General features: G+C 43.2%; 1 protein-coding gene across 2 annotated transcripts; it reads left to right on the forward strand.

Moving 5' to 3' along the window:
* The first annotated feature begins 220 nt into the window (after window positions 1-220).
* On the forward strand, window positions 221-16,075 carry LOC306919977 (para-nitrobenzyl esterase). 2 transcript variants are annotated; one of them, XR_013789592.1, is made up of 11 exons: window positions 221-339; window positions 1,831-2,101; window positions 3,471-3,891; window positions 5,229-5,336; window positions 9,071-9,267; window positions 10,374-10,573; window positions 10,882-10,940; window positions 13,129-13,296; window positions 14,459-14,698; window positions 15,609-15,929; window positions 16,001-16,075. XR_013789592.1 is itself a non-coding variant. In XM_079496563.1 (10 exons), the coding sequence occupies exons 2-10, from the start codon at window positions 1,838-1,840 to the stop codon at window positions 15,749-15,751; spliced, it is 1,800 nt and encodes a 599-aa protein (XP_079352689.1). In that variant the 5' UTR covers window positions 221-339; window positions 1,831-1,837; the 3' UTR covers window positions 15,752-15,970. The 2 variants fall into 2 exon arrangements, 1 of the variants encoding a protein (XP_079352689.1); XM_079496563.1 differs by lacking the exon at window positions 16,001-16,075 and having other exon boundaries at window positions 15,609-15,970.
* Window positions 16,076-18,410: the final 2,335 nt, after the last annotated feature.

Here is an 18,410-nt window from a genome sequence, read left to right on the forward strand (position 1 = left end):
CAAGGCTTCTGTAGAGAATCAGACCTGAACAAACCAGACTGTACTTTGTAACTGTATTATATTTTATATTTGCAACCTGTATTTGTATCCATTTTGGACAATAAAGTATCCTCGACATGTAATCGAAATGCAATTTGCACGACCTTTCGCTGTGTTTAATATGCTGCTGTATGGAATGGATACACTTGCGTTGCCTAACAACGAATTAGCCAATCAGAGCGCGACCGTTCGGATCCTGTACGCCCGGAACATGGGAAGTACTCCGAAACGGACAAATTGGAGTGTTGTGCGCAATGGTGTTGTTTCCCTTGTGAGCAAGCAGCTGTATAATAATATATGGTAAGTAATAAAAGACTCGAGTTTAATTACATGTCTATTACGATGTATGTACGTATATAGCCATACACAACGACAACGGGTGTGGCCCCGTTTTTCAGCAATAATGCCGAAGCTACGTGTCAATCTAACAAAAATACGCAAGTCACAGATAAACACTTTAGAAACTTTGTCATGTAAAAAGTTATAGTTTTGAATCATTAATTAATTGCTCTTTAACGTACTGACAGTGTCGACTCACATAGCACACATTGATACTTGACTGTAAAATGTTTGGGCTAACTTGACTGCATGGTGCCGATCAGCTTTAGTGCAGATTATAGTTGTCGCATTTCGGGAAAAAAGGGCAACGAAAGAACTCGACCGATAACACAATGCAGCAACAACAACATCTGGGGCGGAAACCTCTAACTATGTATTAGTACCAGTACAGTGTATGGACGGAAACTCCTGAAGGCTGACTAGTCCTGATGCTAAACAATACACCTACAGACATTAATTTCCGCTTATTGTATGACAGCATGCTGCTCCAGTATGATCCTGCGTGTGGAAAACAATTGTACAAGCCCTATTAATTAAGAAAAACAAAATTTGTCCATTTGTCAGGACTGAGTATTGGCATTCAAATGATACACTCTTGCCCCATATGGACATACATAATATAAGGAGCCTTGATGAATTGAATACACAGAACCTCAATGGAAACAAGTCTTGGGTTTAGCATTATTTTGTATACAACACCGCACCTTGCCTTCTTTTGCAAACTGTTAATAAAGTATTCAATCAATCAATAAATAATTTTGAAAGGCTATTGTGTAGCGAGTGTGGTGGCTCAGAGTTGACACTTGCCTGTCAGGGAAGTAGGCTACAGGTCATGTTCTATACTTTCCCAAAGGTCATTCCCACTTGCCAGATAGGTTAATCGTCCATGGACGTGTCCATGTAGATCTTGGCTATTTGAAGTATTTAAAAATGTTTTTCAAAATAGTAAAAAAAAAAAAAAAAAGGCAAAGGCAAAGAAGTTTAGGGATAAGGGGTAAGGCAAGGCACTGGCGAAAATAGGACCCTCTTTAACCCATTCTGTACCCCTTTTGGTGTTTTAATTTAGCTATTGAAAAATAGCAGATCTACAAGCTCATAGCGCGGCACCGAGTGCCGCGCTATGAGCTTGTAGGTCTGCTATTTTTGAAAAAGTCTTGAAAATGTGGAGCAAATCTTTGAATTTATATTCTTTCAGAGCGAACGTTTTTAACTCATATCTTTGCTTCTGGGAAATCCCTGAAGGAACATAATTTCAGATGGGGTTCGGCGGCCAAATACATATATTTTTGGGTGTCCTTGACATGAAAATGTTTGAGAACCACTGACATAGAAACATGGGTTTTTTGAGAAAACTGTCAGGATTTAGAAGAATCGTCCTCCGGTCTAAATGGGTTAAAGTGGCAACGCCTGTGGCTGAAGTTGCAACCTGTGTTTCCCTCCCAACCAACCAAGAGCGGAGATGAATGAGGACGTGTTCGAGGTCCCAGAGAGGACAGAGTACCGCTACCTGGTCCAGGAGGAAGGAGAGGAGGACGTGCAGTATGTCCACCACAGAAACTACATCAGCCCCTTCCTGGTCCTCTCCAGGCGCTGCATCTTCCTCATCTGCCTGGGGGTGACGGCTCTGCTCACCATGGCCGGTTACCTGGCTTACGTGGCCCAAACGCTGCCCCCGGGTCTGGCTCAGGTAGCCACCGACTGTGGCGAGTACAGAGGACGACATGTGAGTTCACGCTCTTCAACACAAGTATCTAAGATTTTGACTCTGTCTCATCAATTTCTTCAATGTCATAAATTGCAACGTTTCTGGAGTCAAATTTTAGATTTCTTGGCTAAAGCATATAAAAGAGACTTCCCCCCGGCACCGCTAGTTGCACTCTTCGGTGTGGTGGAACCAGATCAGGTTCAAAACAAATATGAGGCACGGGCCATTTCGCTCGCTACACTGCTAGCTAGGAAGTTAATACTACAGGCCTGGAAGTCGGATAAACCTCCGACAGTTGATATGTGGATAAAGGAGCTGGGAGGAGTGCTGCATTTGGAGAAAATTTGATTTACCCTGTCGAAAAGGGAACCCTTATTTCCAAAAATCTGGTCACCCATTATTGAGATGCTTGTTGTGTTGGACTGAAGTGATTGAATACGATATTGTTCTGCCCCGTAATGTCATCTAATTAATGTAAATGTTTTTTAGATTGTGTTGTGATGTTGTTTCTGTCCTCGGAGTGCGGTGTAGTCATCAGCCATGTCGGTTATTATTTTATTGTTTTTGTCTTTTTCTTTGACGGTTATGTTTTGTCTCTTTTTATTGTAAGTCTTGTTTTGTTTGTATGTTTCTGCTATTTTTTTGACTAATCTGTAACTTGTTGCTTAAATATTACTGAAATGCCTGTATACCAAAAATTCATAATAAACAGATGTTTAAAAAAAACAAGTATCTAAGATTTTGGCGGCCCCTATGCTGGACAAGACCTTTTTTTTAAAAATATATTTTTAGGGCTTTTTGCCTTTATTGATATAGATGTACAGTATGTTGAAAGGACACGGGGAGTGAGATTCGGGGGAGGACACGCAAGTTACTATGTTGTCGTGCACTTGTACACTTTCAGCAACTTCAAGGGTATAGTTAATCTCACAGCAAAGGTCGTCGGGATCGGGACTCGAAACCGCGACAAGCTGTCAGGCTGGATTACTGGCCCAGCTGCCCGGACCGCTAGGCCGGCCCCGGGCCACTTGACAAGACTTTTGGAAATTCAGGAAGTTCGGGGCTACAGGAAGTTCTGGTTGTCTGGTGGACAACATTTAACCTTGTACTTCCTGTGCTTCTGACATTTTCTGCAATAGTTATTTTCGGGCATTATCTCCTCGTGTGAGAACTGGGAGTTCTTGGAGGCACCTACTATATCCAAAATTAACTATTCCCTTGAAGTTGCATAGTAACTTGAATTTGTAAATGATAAAAACAACAAAATATTAGTCGCCTCTGATCTTAGAAGCATTTTGAGATTTTGTCTGACTCTCGACTTACTGTACATATCATATCATGTTAATCCTAGCCGCTTGGTTTGGCCATTTCTCTTCTCCCTCCCCAGATAAATGGCGCTTACTCTTTCAAGGGCATTCGCTACGCGGCGCCTCCCACCGGCGAGCAACGCTGGGCCCCGCCAGCCGAACCGACGTGCAGGACCGGCGTCGCAGACGCCACCCACTTCCGCAGCATGTGCCCACAGGTGCGCCCGCTGACGGAGACGGGGACGGTGATGGGTCGGGAGGACTGTCTCTTCGTCAACGTTTGGACGCCCACGCTGGAGGCCGGCGCCAAGCTGCCCGTCATGGTCTGGATCCACGGAGGCTACCTGCACATGCTCAGCGGCGGCGAGGAGGGCTACTCGCCCACGGAGGCGCTGGCCGCCGAGACGGGCCTCGTTTATGTCAGCTTCAACTACAGGCTCAATGCCTTCGGCTTCATGGCGCTGGAGATTCTGAGTAATGGCTCCCCCACCCACACCTCAGGTCAGTGTTAGAACGGTGGTGGTGACTTCTGTGGAAGTCCCAACAAGTGTATGCAGCTTTACATTGCGACAAAACGCATAGCTATGATTTCAGTTTCATACACTAGAGAGATGACTTCCGCACACCCGGTAGGCAATTTGGAGCAGGTGCGATGGTGACGAGGCATACAACTTATAGGAGAAAGAAGGGACACCCGCACACCGCCACTTGCTAGGTTCAAGAGCATTTATTTTTCTTGAGAGAGCAACGTTTCGGTCTTGCGACCTTCCTCAGGCTTGAGGAAGGTCGCAAGACAGAAACGCAAGTTGGCGGTGTGCGGGTGTCCCTTCTTTCTCCTAGTTTCATACACTAGAAAGATAGACTGACACTCGGTGTGAATTTCCATTTCGTTTCACTTCGAACATTGTTTTTAACGGGCGTGGCTAGCGATTCAGGGCTGGAGCCAGGCAAATAGAAAGGTGCAATCAGTTGAGTGCAACTCTACAATGAGGACTCGGATTTCAAGCAGCTATGCTGCTTGTTGTTAAATTAGAGCTTGTTGTAAATTGTTTGTAAAATGGTGGTGTGTGTGGTGTGGGTTTAGCTCAGCTCACTGCAGCATATCTCTTTGTGTTTAAGAGGTTTTATTGGTGGCACATGTCACATTATCATGAGCTGTTTATCCCATCTTCTGAGCTTTAGTTTGAAATATTTATGGTGATTAGATTTCACTCCCACTCCTGTTTAAGAGAGCGTATACTTTTTCCATTAAGATATGAATAGTTAATGAATATTATAGTGGTGTGGATAACTGGAGGTCATTTTGCAGAAGATTTGGGAAATGGGGTTTCTTTCCTAACCCCCCCCCACACACAAACACACACACACTTAGCTGTCCATCGTGTACGATGATAACGCTTGCTTTGGGTTGGATGGGGGGGGGGGGGGGGGTGTTCAACGTTCTTGCTGCTGATACCACTTGATGTGGCTGTCGAGGCTGATGCGCGAGCCGCAGTTCCGTCGCACGCACGCACGCACACACACACGCACGCACGCACACAAAGTTGAGCATTAATGTTGCATGATGTAGCATACAGATTCCCCTGTAACCGTGACATGAAATTAGCCATGAAATCTCGCATGGCGCAACGGCTCATGAAACCAATGTTCTTTCCTCTCTGTCTGTTCCCATGTGCCCTCCGTTTTCAAATGAGTTAAATTAGGATTGAGCATGTATTCTGCAACGCTACTGGTTTTGTTCCTGATGGAGAAAATGGGCCACGGGAAGAAGAACAAGGCCACATCATGTGGGGTAGTCATTTGGTTAACTGCTGTGTCATGTGGTTGCCCCTCCCCAGGGAACTACGGCTTCATGGACCAGATCGCCGCTCTGCAGTGGGTCCAGAAAAACATCCACGTGTTTGGAGGTGACCCCGCAAAGGTCACCATCTTTGGACAAAGTTCAGGTACGATATTAAATGTTTTTTTTTTTGGCTTTCGCCTTTATTTTATATATTTTATGGAGGGACAGACAGTAGGCTGACAGGAAATGGGGAGAGAGATGGGGGGAAGACATGCAGTAAAGGCCGTCGGGATCGGGAGTCGAACCCGCGGCACACTGCCAGACTGGATTACCAGCCAAGGTGCCTGGACCACTGAGCCATGGCCCAGGCCTTCAGGTACGATATTAGATAGAGATGAAGAAAACAGTGTATAGAGAGCGAGGGGAGTGGGTAGATTTGAAGCCATGACCTCACTGACTTCAGGAAGCATCTCGTTTTGGAATATAAGCGCTTCTAGAGAGAGACTTTAGGTGTGACAGCGTGAGGTGAGAACGGAAGATCATGCCTCCCGGTGTTGGGGGGGTAATGGAAGGCGGGGCTTTTCAGAGTAAAATCTGCCTCGTCTTCTGGCACTCTAGCGGTTTTCACCAGCAAATTTTTTTTTACCCCATTTTGACCTGAGATCAGATTCTAAAAATGTCTTCTACATCCTGACAGTTTTCTGAAAAAGCTATGTTGTTCGATTTTTCAAAAATAGCAGACCTACAAGCTCGTAGCGTGCCACTCGGTGGCGCGCTATGAGCTTGTAGATCTGCTATTTTTCAATAGCTAAAGCATAACATAATGCTATCACCAAAGGGGGTTCCTGCCCAAAATGGGTTAAATGAAAAATGTAAAAATGCATTAATGAGTTCAATATAAATCAAAGGTTTCTAGTACCTCTAGTCTAGAACAAAATGAAACCAAATCAAATATGTCATTTTTATTGATTGATTGAATACTTTATTAACTCCTAGGGCCTACAGTATATGCTTGTTTCCATTGTGGTCCTCTGTATAATATCGGAATCGGTATATAATTCAGGTGACAGGTTTTAAACACATTCCATCACTGGGGTGAATATTTAAAACAGGCTACCTCAGGCATATGGCACACTTGTGTTGAGCCAGTTATTTCAAGTACTCATGACAATAGTTTTAGGTTGTTTTATGCTAGTAACAAATTGTGTTACATCTGGTTGTTTTTAGTTGAACAAGTGAACATACACACCCTCTAGTGGATATAAATTGCATTGTACCTTTAAAGGCCTGTTTAAGTGTCAATAGGGAGAGACTTTATTTGAACACCATGCTTGTCAGTGTAAGGCAGGCGCAGAGTACGTTTTTGCCTCCCCTCAGTCGAGCAGCTTTTTGTGTATTATTTGCTATGTATTATTCAAGGCTGACAGTGCATCAGACAGAAGAATGCACATCTATTCTCTCTGTGTCCTGCGTGTCTGGAAGGTGTTGGGTCTTTTGACTCTTTTCACTCAGTGTGAAACGTGTCTGCTAGGTGCCTGTATGGCTGCATCCCCCCAGAACCGGTTTTCACGTCACGTCATATAAACACCACACACACACACACACACACACACACACTGTCCCGACCTCATTCTTCATTTGATTCTTGAGATAGCAGAGACACGCAATGGCACCAGAGAAAGAAAAAAGTTCATCCAGGGAAAACTTATTTTTGACGCCTAAACCTGTAGGTGCTAAGCTTACACCACCACCACAACAAACTACTTTCTGGCCTTGACAGCCCATACATCCAAAAGTCCTATTTGATTGCATTAAATGACTTTAAACAACATTTATAAATTCACTTTGCCACTCGATTTGCCACTCTGCCATTCACTTTATGCATGGGCATACCCTCTATGCACTTGGCATGAAGCGTGGGGTAGACAAAGTTGAATATATAAACGTTTGGCACTGCAGTGTGGATCACCTGTCAAACTGAAATGGGTGGCCAATGAATGACATCAGGGCAGGACTAAATATCAAGCGATTATTGATTAGTTTGGTTGGTTCCGCTGCTGCAATAAACACATTTGGGTGTACCGCAGAACACTTCACCGGTACATTGAGGCCAACAGTGCATGTAGTAGAATTGATCGATGGTGTACAAATTGATATATTCTGCGTAAAAAGACCATGTCGATTCTAGTAGGCTACTGTCTGGTTCCTGTGTCATTCAGTTTACAAACAAGACATGATACTGTAAGTGTATTAACAAATGGAATGTAGGTAATTTTATTATTTCATAAAAAAAACTAAAGATACCCTGATCTGAGTAAAAAATAAATATAAAATGGAAAGTTTTACTTTGGTCAACTGGATGGCAACTACTTTTTCATTGCGGGGCGGTCGTAAATCATCTCTCCGCTCTCACATCTCCCCTGGGTGATGCAAACAGATGTATTCTGTGCGCCTAGCGTTTCCCCGTGGGAACAGGCTCTAACGGTAAAAAAAAGTCAATAATACATTGGGACATCGTTGCCATCAGCAGGCACAGCACAGGTGGTAATTATTGTTGATCAGAAGCTCGGTTTTAACAGTTCTACTGCTTGTCACGCGTTACCCGCATTTTAATCAAATATTCTACGCTGCCGAGATTGTTTTATTACCTTTAGAGCATACGCTGAAGTATTTGGGCTTTTGATCTGCGAAAATCCGGCTTAGAATGGTCCGTCGGCATGTTATGATCATCATCACCAGCGGCCATTACAATGCGGTACAGGATCCGCCTCTATGAGGCATTGTAGTCCAAACAAACCCCCCGTCCACTTACATTGAGCTAAATTTCCCAGAAGCCCTAGCAGCCCAGATGATGACTTGATTTCCGGTTTCGTCATCATAACGCGACGGCCTCGTCATCAGGCCCCGGATAAATGCGCTGTTTCTTTTTAATTATTTTAGAACAGCGAATTAAACGCATTAAACAAATAGCGGGAATGTCGTATTACGCGCGGTGGAACACTGGAGTAAACAATTAGCGGCCGTCAAACTCCATCCCCATTTCCATCCCCATTTAGGCCTGAGGACGATTCTACAAATGCCTTCTAAATGCTTCTAAAAGTTTTCTGAAAAACTCATGTTTCTATGTCAGTGGTGCTCAAACCTTTTCATGTCAAGTTTGTCAACGACCTCCAAAAATAATATGTAATTGTCCGCCGACCCCCATCTGAAAATATGTTGTTCCAGGCAGGGACCCCCCACCCAGAAGCAAAGATTTGAGTTAAAAGCGTTCGCTCTGAAAGCATATATATATATTCAAGGATTTGCGACCACATTTAGTGCCGCACTACGAGCTTGTAGATGTGACGCTCAAACCTTTTCACGTCAGGGATCACCAAAATTATATGTATTTGGCTGAGGACCAAAATATTTCATTCCACTGACCCCCAGAAGCAAGGATTTGAGTTGACCATGATATATATATATATATTCAAAGATTTGCACAAAATGGTCCCGATGTTTCAAAACTAGCAGATCTACAAGCTCATAACGCAGCACGAAGTGACACGCTATGAGCTTGTACGTATATTGGCAATTTTTTAATAGCAAGTACAAAAATATGGTTAACCCATTTTGGGCGGGAACCCCTTTTGGTGTTAGCATTATGTTATGCTTTAGCTATTGAAAAATAGCAGATCTACAAGCTTGTAGGTCTGCTATTTTTTTAAATCGAAGAACGACTGACATAGAAACATAGCTTTTTCAGAAAACTGTCAGGATGTAGAAGACATTTTTAGAATCTGATCTCAGGTCAAAATGGCTTAAAGTGGTTCAAATCTAATGTGAAACCGATGCTTTCCCGGTTAAATATTGAACCTGTCCCAAAACGTTTCACCTTATGTTGTGTATGTTGTGTAGGTGGGACGTCTGTATGGGCCCTGATGATGTCACCCTTGGCAAAGGGTTTGTTCCGCGCCGCAGTGGACATGAGCGGCTCCTACGTTTACAACGCCTCGCTGAAGAAGGCCGAGGCAGACAACCTGGTGTTCCTGGAGAAGACGGGCTGCAAAGACCTGGCCTGCCTCCGAGGGCTCCCCATCAAACAGATTCTACAGGCAGGACGGACACACACACACACACACACACACACTTTATTGAACTTTATTGAGAGGATGGCCCCTTGAGATGCAGCATCTCGTTTTAGAGGGGGTCCTATACATACAAAATACAACATTACAGCAGTGCAAGTACACAGTACTAAAGACACATAGGTGCAACATGACATACAGTACAAATACACAGGACATACACATACATATGGCAGCGGTGGCCGAGCGGTTTGCGGAGCGGTCTTGATACCGGAAGGTCGCCAGTTCGAATCGGCACGTTAAAATTACCACCGCTGAAGTGCCCTTGAGCAAGGCATTGAACCTCAACCATGAAATGTTCTATGAGCAGGGCATGGCTGTAAACAAGCATCTCGAGCTTAGTCCACTTACCCTGGGTAAACAAAGAACTTTGCTTTTTGCTTTGCTTTGATACATGTACAGTTAGTTACAGTTATCATGCCATGTACGTACAAAATCCTATATTAACATTGGCTAATGGGAGGGGCTAGAGGACGTGGTCTGTCATTATGAGGGGCACATACCCCCATTATTAGTGTTACTATCGAGAGAGTAATCTTTTAACAAGTGTTTTTTTTTTCGGGGTCACGGTGGCACAGCCGGTAGTGCTGTCGCCTCACAGCTAGAAGGTCCTGGGTTCGATTCCCGCTGTGGGCGCTGGGGGCATGTTCCCTCCTCCGCGTCATCAGTGCCCATACCCGAGGCGGGGTTGGCGAAAGGGCCTTTCTGTGTGGAGTTTGCATGTTCTCCCCGTGTCCCCCAGGGTAGGTACCCTCACAAAAAACATGCAGTAATCCTGGTCTCTAAACTACCTCCCCCTGGCCAGCCGGGGCGCCTGATGGAGGGGAATGGTCTGGAACTGGTTGGAATAACGTGTTCCTTCCACGCGCTACGTCCGGCCCGGGAAAAAGAAGCAGCTTGGACTCCTCATGCATTGAAGGAAGCATGAGGTCGGTCCGCTGCCCCCCCCAGGTTGGCAGAGGAAGTGTAGCGCCCAGGATTACATTAGATAATTGACACTGGGTGAAAAAATGGGTTACAAAATCGTGGGATAAAAATGTAAAATAAAATTCATTACTGCTTCCCCCCCCCAGGCCATCCCATGGAAGGAGTACCCATCCTGGGCAGGGGACGACCTGGTGGATCTCCCCACTAAAGGCAGGTTCTGCGGCCCCGTGGCAGTGGTGGACGGACATGTGCTCAGCGCTCCGCCGTTCGAGACGTGGGAGAACGGGGGGAACTACAGCGACGTGCCGTTCGTCATCGGCACCACGTGGCAGGAGATGGACTTCAGGTGACCGCTCTGCTCTGCCCGGGGTCAAAATGTATAGTCCCAAAAAGTTTCACCTTATCCCATTTAGGCCTGACGTCGAAATAAAAAAAACGTTCGCTCTGAAAGAATATATATTCAAAGATTTGTGCCGCATTTTTACGATTTTTCAAAAATAGCAGACCTACAAGTTCATAGCTTGTAGATCTGCTATTTTTCAATAGCTAAAGTATAACATAATGCTTAGTTAAAACACCAAAAGGGGTTCCCGCCAAAAATGGGTTAAGTTCTGTTATTGAAAAAAACGTTAATGGTTTGCGTTTTCTTTGTAGCCCCCCGTATGAGAACATCTCCACGTGGACATGGGATGATTACCGGTGGTTTGTGACAGGTGAGATACTCTATCTATGGACAACACCAGTGTTGATTTCGTCGACTAATGGATCTTTTATACACTCACACTAGACGATTATTTATGCTCCCGACTCAATTGCTCCTGATTGAGTCGGGCACCCCCCAAGCCTCAAAATTGGCCGATTATCGGCTAGTGTAACTGTAAGGCCACCTTTAGACTAAGACGAAAAATGTTCGTCAACTACCTTTTTTCACTGAGGGAAACTAAAGGAAAATGATGACTAAAACTAAGAATTTCGTCAACAAATAAAAACTAGACTAAAATGTTAGGAAGGGACTAGTTTACACTTGGTTGCATGCTCATTACGACGGCATCAAGGCCCGCCAAAATACATTTTGTTCGACTAAATCAACTGTAGATTTAGTCGACTAAAATCTTAGGATATTTAGTCGACTAAAACTAGACTTAACACTAAAACATTCCGGGTGACTAAAATGTGACTAAAACTAAATGAAAACTATTCAAGAGACTACGACTAAAACTAAAATCTAAATTTGCTGCAAAAAACAACACTTGGACAACACTATGACCTCTAAGATTGAAAGTGTTGTAATGATGTAAATGTTGCCATGCGCAGAATACATACAGCAGGGGTTGTAAGTTACCAACCAATAATTAGACCCCCAATGAATTATTATCACTTTGAGGAAGTCTTCCCCTTGTGGAAGACTTGCGTAACACCTATTTATTTGGGTTTATTAATTTTCTTCATAAATTGAAATAACCAGGCCGAGAGAGTGATATCTGATCATCCCCAAGGGCTGATATTAGTAGCTGACCGATCAGCTAAAATGCCACCACGTGCTAACCTATACTGTGGATGGAGGGAACTTAGAGTAACATGTAGAGCAGGGGTGCCCAAAAGGTAGATCGCGAATTTCGCGATCTACCAGTAGATCACAAAGGCTGTGCAGGTAGATCACATGACATGCCCCTAAAGAGTATTTCATTTAAATATATTGAAGAAAACGATAAAAAAACAAAAAAAAAACATTTCTCCCCCTCTATTTCCCATTCCAAGTGCATTTGTCTTATACTGTACAGAATGTAACACGAACTCTACTATTCTGAAGCCCCCTCAGGTACATATTTAAACTATTTTCAGCAATGGTATAATAATTGATTTGGTGGGTAGATCTTGCCGAGCTGGTCATTTTGAAAGTAGCTCTCAAGTCAAAAAGTGTGGGCACCCCTGATGTAGGGTGTAACGATACATTTTAACAGCGATACGATACGTACCACGATACATGGTTGACGATACGATACATGGACAATATTGGTTCAGTATGGCGATCCGATACGATACGATTCAATGATTTGAAATCGATACAGTAACTATTTAAAATACATTGACATTATTTTAAACTAAGTAATTAAACGCCTCTTTTTCTTTTTTCTTCTAAAAATGGCTAAATACCACGCACAAAAATGTAGTATTGATATTATATGCATAGCAAAACGATTCGATACCGACTATTTGCATTGCAAAACGATACGATACATAAGTCAATGTTGTTGTTTTCATTTCGATTTACTTCGATTCTTGAAATTAAAATCGTTTTTTCGATGCAGTTACTATATCGTTACACACCTAGTAACAAGCCCGCCATGTTTCCTGTGTTGATCGAATGCTGTTCCCGTCTTTGTGACTAAATAAGGCATATTGGTAGTGTTATGTGATTAATGAATTACCCATGTAATATAACATTACATCTAAATTGATGCTTGGTTTTCAAGCAGGACCCAAATGCAAGGAAGTCGGGATCTTAGAAGTCTTTATTCAAACAAAGACCTGCAGTAGCGCAACACTAGCAAACATAAAACAGACTTGGCACTCAGGTGACAATACAATAATCCAACAGAGAACACAGCCAAACACAAGGTTTAAATAGGCACAAGATTAACAGGACACAGGTGAACTCAAAACAAATCAACACAAGGATTGGCTGGGGAAAACAAGACACAGGTGAAACAAAGAACCAAAAATCAGGGAAGTTGAGACAAGGCAGGAAACTACTACAAAGGAGGACAGGAAACACAAAAGCATCACTTCAAAATAAGATTCAGGAACACCAAACACAACACACGGAAGGCAGATCCTGACAGCTTGTATTTATATGTATTTTCTTTCCCCCATTCTCTGTGTGCCGTGTCCAACCCCCAGACAAACTAAGGCCCTTCGGCGAGGACCTTCCTGAGCAGGCTCTGGAGCTGTACCCCAGCTCTGCTCATTGTCCCACTGCAGACCGCTGTCCCGAGAGGCTGTACACCACCATGGTGACGGACATGAGGTGGACCTGTCCCAACAACGACCTGGCCACGAGGGCTGCAGGTATACGCTCGTCACACTGGTTTAACCCATTTAGACCATGAGGACGATTCTACAAATGCCTTCTAAATCCTGACAAATCCATGTTTCTATGTCAGTCGTTCTCAAACATTTTCATGTCAAGGACCCCAAAAAATATATGTAATTGGCCGCCGACCCCCATCTGAAAATATGTTGTTCCAAGGACCCTGATCATTAGAGCTGGGCTGTTGCCTGAGTCCAATGCATTTCTGCCTACTTCCGGTCCAGAACTTGTCCCAGTTGGTTGTCCCCATTCTCAATAGAAGTCTATGTAGGAGAGCCGCCATTGGACTGAAGCCCCATGAAGTGAACGAAGTTTGCGTAACTCTGTTTTACTCTATGGCTCTGGGTGTGATATACTGTAATCCCAATATGGCCTGGAATGAGTTAATGAGAAAAATATTATGAATTCACCCCAATTAATCTTTCTACGAGAAGGTAGTTCCTAACTACATGTACAAACAGGATCTTACGCAACGTTTACATTTACAGTGCTATGTTTGCTAGTTTGTTAGTCTCATTGTGCAATGGAATTTTATTATAATGCTGGTTGATTTGAAACTGCACCCTTTTCCGGACACCAATCATCAAATCTGAAGGTCAATAATGGCCAATAATTGTGTTGTGGATTTCACCCTGGCCAACCGTTTGTAGCTTTCTTAGCCATGGAGTGATATAATAAATGTCATGTTTATTATATCACATGATGCGGAAGCATGTGTGTTGTTGCTGCCCGTGCTACAGTAGTATAATAAAACATAAAGATTTTAAATGAATCTTGTGATTTTGTTGTATTATATTTATAGCGCACCTACTGTACCAACCTCAGATTGTGCGATTTGACATGCTTGTTTTAGAATTCTGTATTTATAACTCGTGTATTAACCCATTCTGGGCGGGAACCCCTTTTGGTGTTTGAAACATTATGTTATAATTTAGCTATTGAAAAATAGCAGATCTACAAGCTCATAGCGCGCCACCGAGTGGCGCGCTACGAGCTTGTAGGTCTGCTATTTTTGAAAAATCGTGAAAATATTTATTTCAGAAAACTGGAGGATTTAGAAGATTTTTTTTTTAAATGTTGAGGTCAGGCCTACTGTACGTGTTAGTCTTTGTTCAATAAATCCATCTCTGTTCCATGCAGCGGCCTTGCGCAGTCCTGTATATCGATACGTGGTGACACATACGCCGTCCGTCCCAGTCGACACATCAGATGCTGGCCTCCTGAGCCTCCTGAGCTTCCCTAGCCGTTTCGCCTTCCACCTGCTGGATGCCGTGACCTTCTTCGGCAAGCTAGAGTCCCTCCTGAAGAAGCCCCTCTCTGCCGAGGACAAGGCCTTCCAGCAGCTGCTCACGCAACAACTCGTCAACTTCGCCAAAGAGGGTAAGACACAAACAGGCGGATTACTCTGTGCGTGCGTGCGTGCGTGCGTGCGTGCCTGCGTGCGTGCGTGCCGAACGCCAAGATCAAATATTAGTTAGTCTTGTTTCAGTACTTGTAATACTAGTTTAAAGGACAACTTTAGTTTTTTTCAACCAATGTTCATGTTTTAGGTTGTTATTAGAGAAAGTAAAAGATGAGTGTTAATTTTTCTTCATTTGCTGCTTTCTTTCGTTTTAGGGATTTTAGCAGTTTTTGACAGGGGGGCGGGGGCATTCGAGCATGGGGCTAAATATGTATTTCTTTACAAAATATTATGGCGATTTTTTTTTAAATTATTTACTATAGTCCTAATATACCCCAGGAAATTACATCTGACCACAAAAGATCACAGGATCTACTGAATGTGAAGGTAGCCTACTGGGGGGAAGCCACACTGTGTGTCTTAGGCTCAATATGTCAGTTTGACACATTCAGTAGATCTCGTGATCTTTTGTGGCCAAATATAATTTCTTGGGGTTTAGTAGGACTAGAGTAAATAATAAAAAAATAAATTGCTAGAAAATGTTGTAAAAAAATACATATTTAGCCCCATGCTCGAATGCCCCCGCCCCCCTGTCAAAAACCGCTAAAATCCCTAAAACGAAAGAAAGCAACAAATGAAGAAAAATGAACACTCATCTTTTACTTTCTCTAATAACAACCTAAAACATGAACCTTGGTTGAAAAAAACTAAAGTTGTCCTTTAACCCACAAGGCTGATAAAAAAATGCCTTCTAAATCAGTAGTTCTCACACTTTCAAGATTTTTCTAAAATGTTCAAAAATAGCAGCTGTACTGTAGATCTGTTGTTTTTTTGAATAGCCAGCCCCAAAAATTTGTAACATGACACACATACTCTTTCTTCTTCCAGGTAAGATGTTGGCCCCGTGGTCAGAGTACCCTACAGACATTGCCCTGTTGTCCGACCACTTGTCCGTCGTCCACAACGACTCTGCTTTCCACTGCCAGTTCTGGCAGGACAGGGGTTTCTACCCTTACGCCGTAATCAACTGACCGCCGTGATGACCGCCACATGAGTCCGTACAGACCAGAGCGAATCTTCTGGAACATCTGGCCTCAGGTGCTCGTCCAGTCTGCCAGTCCTCTCCAGGTGTCATCTGACCTTTATCATTAACCACTGGCCTTAACCCATTCTGAACGAGGAACCCCTTTTGGTGTTTTTAAGCATTATGTTACGCTTTAGCTATTGAAAAATAGCAGATCTACAAGCTCATAGCGCGGCACCGAGTGCCGCGCTACGAGCTTGTAGGTCTGCTATTTTTTGAAAAAACGTGAAAATGTGGCGCAAATCTTTGAATATATATTCTTTCAGAGCGAACGTTTTTTAACTCAAATCTTTGCTTCTGGGGGGGGGGGGGGGGGGGGGGGGAGGGTCCCTGGAACAACATGTTCAGATGGGGCTCCGCGGCCAAATGCAGATCATTCTGGGAGTCCTTGATGTGAAAAAGGTTGAGCACCACTGACATAGAAACGTTGTTTTTTCAGAAAACTGTTAGGATTTAGAAGACATTTGTTTAATCGACCTCAGTCCAAAATGTGGAGTAGTGCATGGATCCTTGAATTCATGGGGACGTTTTATCTTTTGGTCGCATTCCTGAGCCAATGATTTGATGATCGGGTCATCGGTCAACAGGAAGACTCAGTAGGAGACCAGAGACTCCACCGGTCATCAAATGATTGACTCGGGAATGCAAAAAAAACAAAAAAAAAACAACAACTCCATGAATTCAAGACATCATAAATAAATGAATGCTTCATAATAATAAATTAATAAGTATTTTTTGGGGGTTAAAGGAGCATTCAGTGATTTGGGTGATTTGAAAACCACCCAGTCTGCCCCGGTAACAAAATGTGCACATGCACACGTACTACAGTGAGGGGAAGTGCAACAGGCCAACAGCATGTGCACCAAGGCCCGCCCCCACTCGATCATGAATGGATTAAGGCCCCTCTCATCCTGATTGGATGAAGGCTTTGCCACCCGCCACCAATACTGAAACTAGGGTTTTTTGACCCCAGAGGCTCACTGGGGGCAGGGAGGAACTCCTTATATGGTCAGCACACTCTATAGTAGGGAGGATTATCAACAAAAAAAAGGGAGAAAAAGTGATATTTGAATGAAGTGAAATCACTGAATATACCTTTAACTACTCTTAATAGATATGACTGTTCTGTTGCATTGAGGTAGAATCTAATGAGCACATGTTCTTGGCCGTTTATGCCAGTACCAGTATTTATTGAAGTAGATCGAAAAGAGCAGCTTTATGAAGAACAAAATGAAGGTGAATGTAAAGTGTGAGCATGTTTGTGACGCAAGGATTCTGTTTGTCAGCTGCACTAGTGTTCAAGCAGAGTAAATGTGGTTTTGTGTTATTGGAATAAAGTAGGTTGATTTGTGTAAGTTGGTAAGTAAGTTTAAAAAATCACACCCGTGTGAACTGAGTGGTGTAAGGTTTTATATAGCATGATCAGCTGTGGTCTGACGTAATGAAATCACACCCGGATGTGATTTCACAACTGGCTTTTTTTGCGCAGAGAAAATGACCACGGTTGCTACGGTCATCCAGTTCACCCGGGTGTGATTTAATTACGTCAGAAATTATTTTGAACATAGCAACCATGGTCATTTTTTTATGCACACAAAAGCCAGTTGTAGGAGTGGTTTACACCACTCAATAGGAGTGGTTTACACCACTCAAAAATATATATATTTTGACTCCATTTTAAACTCAGACAATTCTTGTGACCCCATGATTTAAAGCACTTGGAAAGTATGTATGCTAACTTTTCTTTTCTCGAGGGGACGTCCATACATCCATCAGATGGTCTGACTTTATTAACCACCTGTTTCTCTGATGATAGTTTGTACTTCATAAATCATATGATGGTGTGGTGCAGCAACAATATCTGATCTACAAGTTCACGGTGTGTTACTATGTGAGTCTGACACATTGTTTATCACCTATAACATGTCAAAAATTGGGACAGCAGCGTCAAAGTGGTTAACACCCCGAGCGGCAAGGACGGAGTTCTCTGTTCAATCAAATAGTAACGCAGAGCGCTCAGGACGGAGATTAATAAAAGGACGGGAGAATTATTGATATCAAAACCAATCACACCGCTCCACAGGCTGGGAGCGTCTGTTGCGCAACATTCGATGTCATTTCCGGTCATCGGAAATGTTCCCACTCATTTTAGCCGATGAGACCGAAAATCTTAAAACGTAAATAGCTCTTGATCTAAATCATTCCGTCCAATTCTAAGCAAAGATTATGTGTTATCGCGGTCGCGTCGCTAGTCCCGTTAGAATAAATCATACCTCCCGTTGTTGTGGCTCGCCTCGGGGGTGTTTTGGCTACATCTAGCTACTTCAGCTACATCCGGGATAGCGGCTGGTGCGTTGCTAAATGTGCTCCGCTGCTATAAATCGCTGGGCGCTCTGATTTAATGGATTAAATAACCCCGGGCGTTTGGTGTGTTAACAGTATTGACTTGTATTACAATGACTACTTATAACTGAATGCCAATACAGCAAAAAAAAAAAAAAAAGGTCTTTAATTTTAGCCACTAAAAATATATTTCATATGTTGTTTTGTTTTTCTTAATTGTTTTTGTGTATTTTCTACAATATGTATTTTTCCACTGTATGTGA

The sequence above is a fragment of the Electrona antarctica genome (assembly GCF_951216825.1).
Source record: "Electrona antarctica genome assembly, chromosome: 3".
Lineage (NCBI taxonomy): Eukaryota > Metazoa > Chordata > Actinopteri > Myctophiformes > Myctophidae > Electrona > Electrona antarctica.

Bases quoted from the DNA above. Each gene is read 5' to 3' on its own strand.
- LOC306919977 (XM_079496563.1), top strand. From the start codon at position 1,838: ATGAATGAGGACGTGTTCGAGGTCCCAGAGAGGACAGAGTACCGCTAC. The intron at 10,941-13,128 runs GTGAGATACTCT...TCCAACCCCCAG, and splicing joins TTACCGGTGGTTTGTGACAG to ACAAACTAAGGCCCTTCGGC. The intron at 14,699-15,608 runs GTAAGACACAAA...TTCTTCTTCCAG, and splicing joins CGTCAACTTCGCCAAAGAGG to GTAAGATGTTGGCCCCGTGG.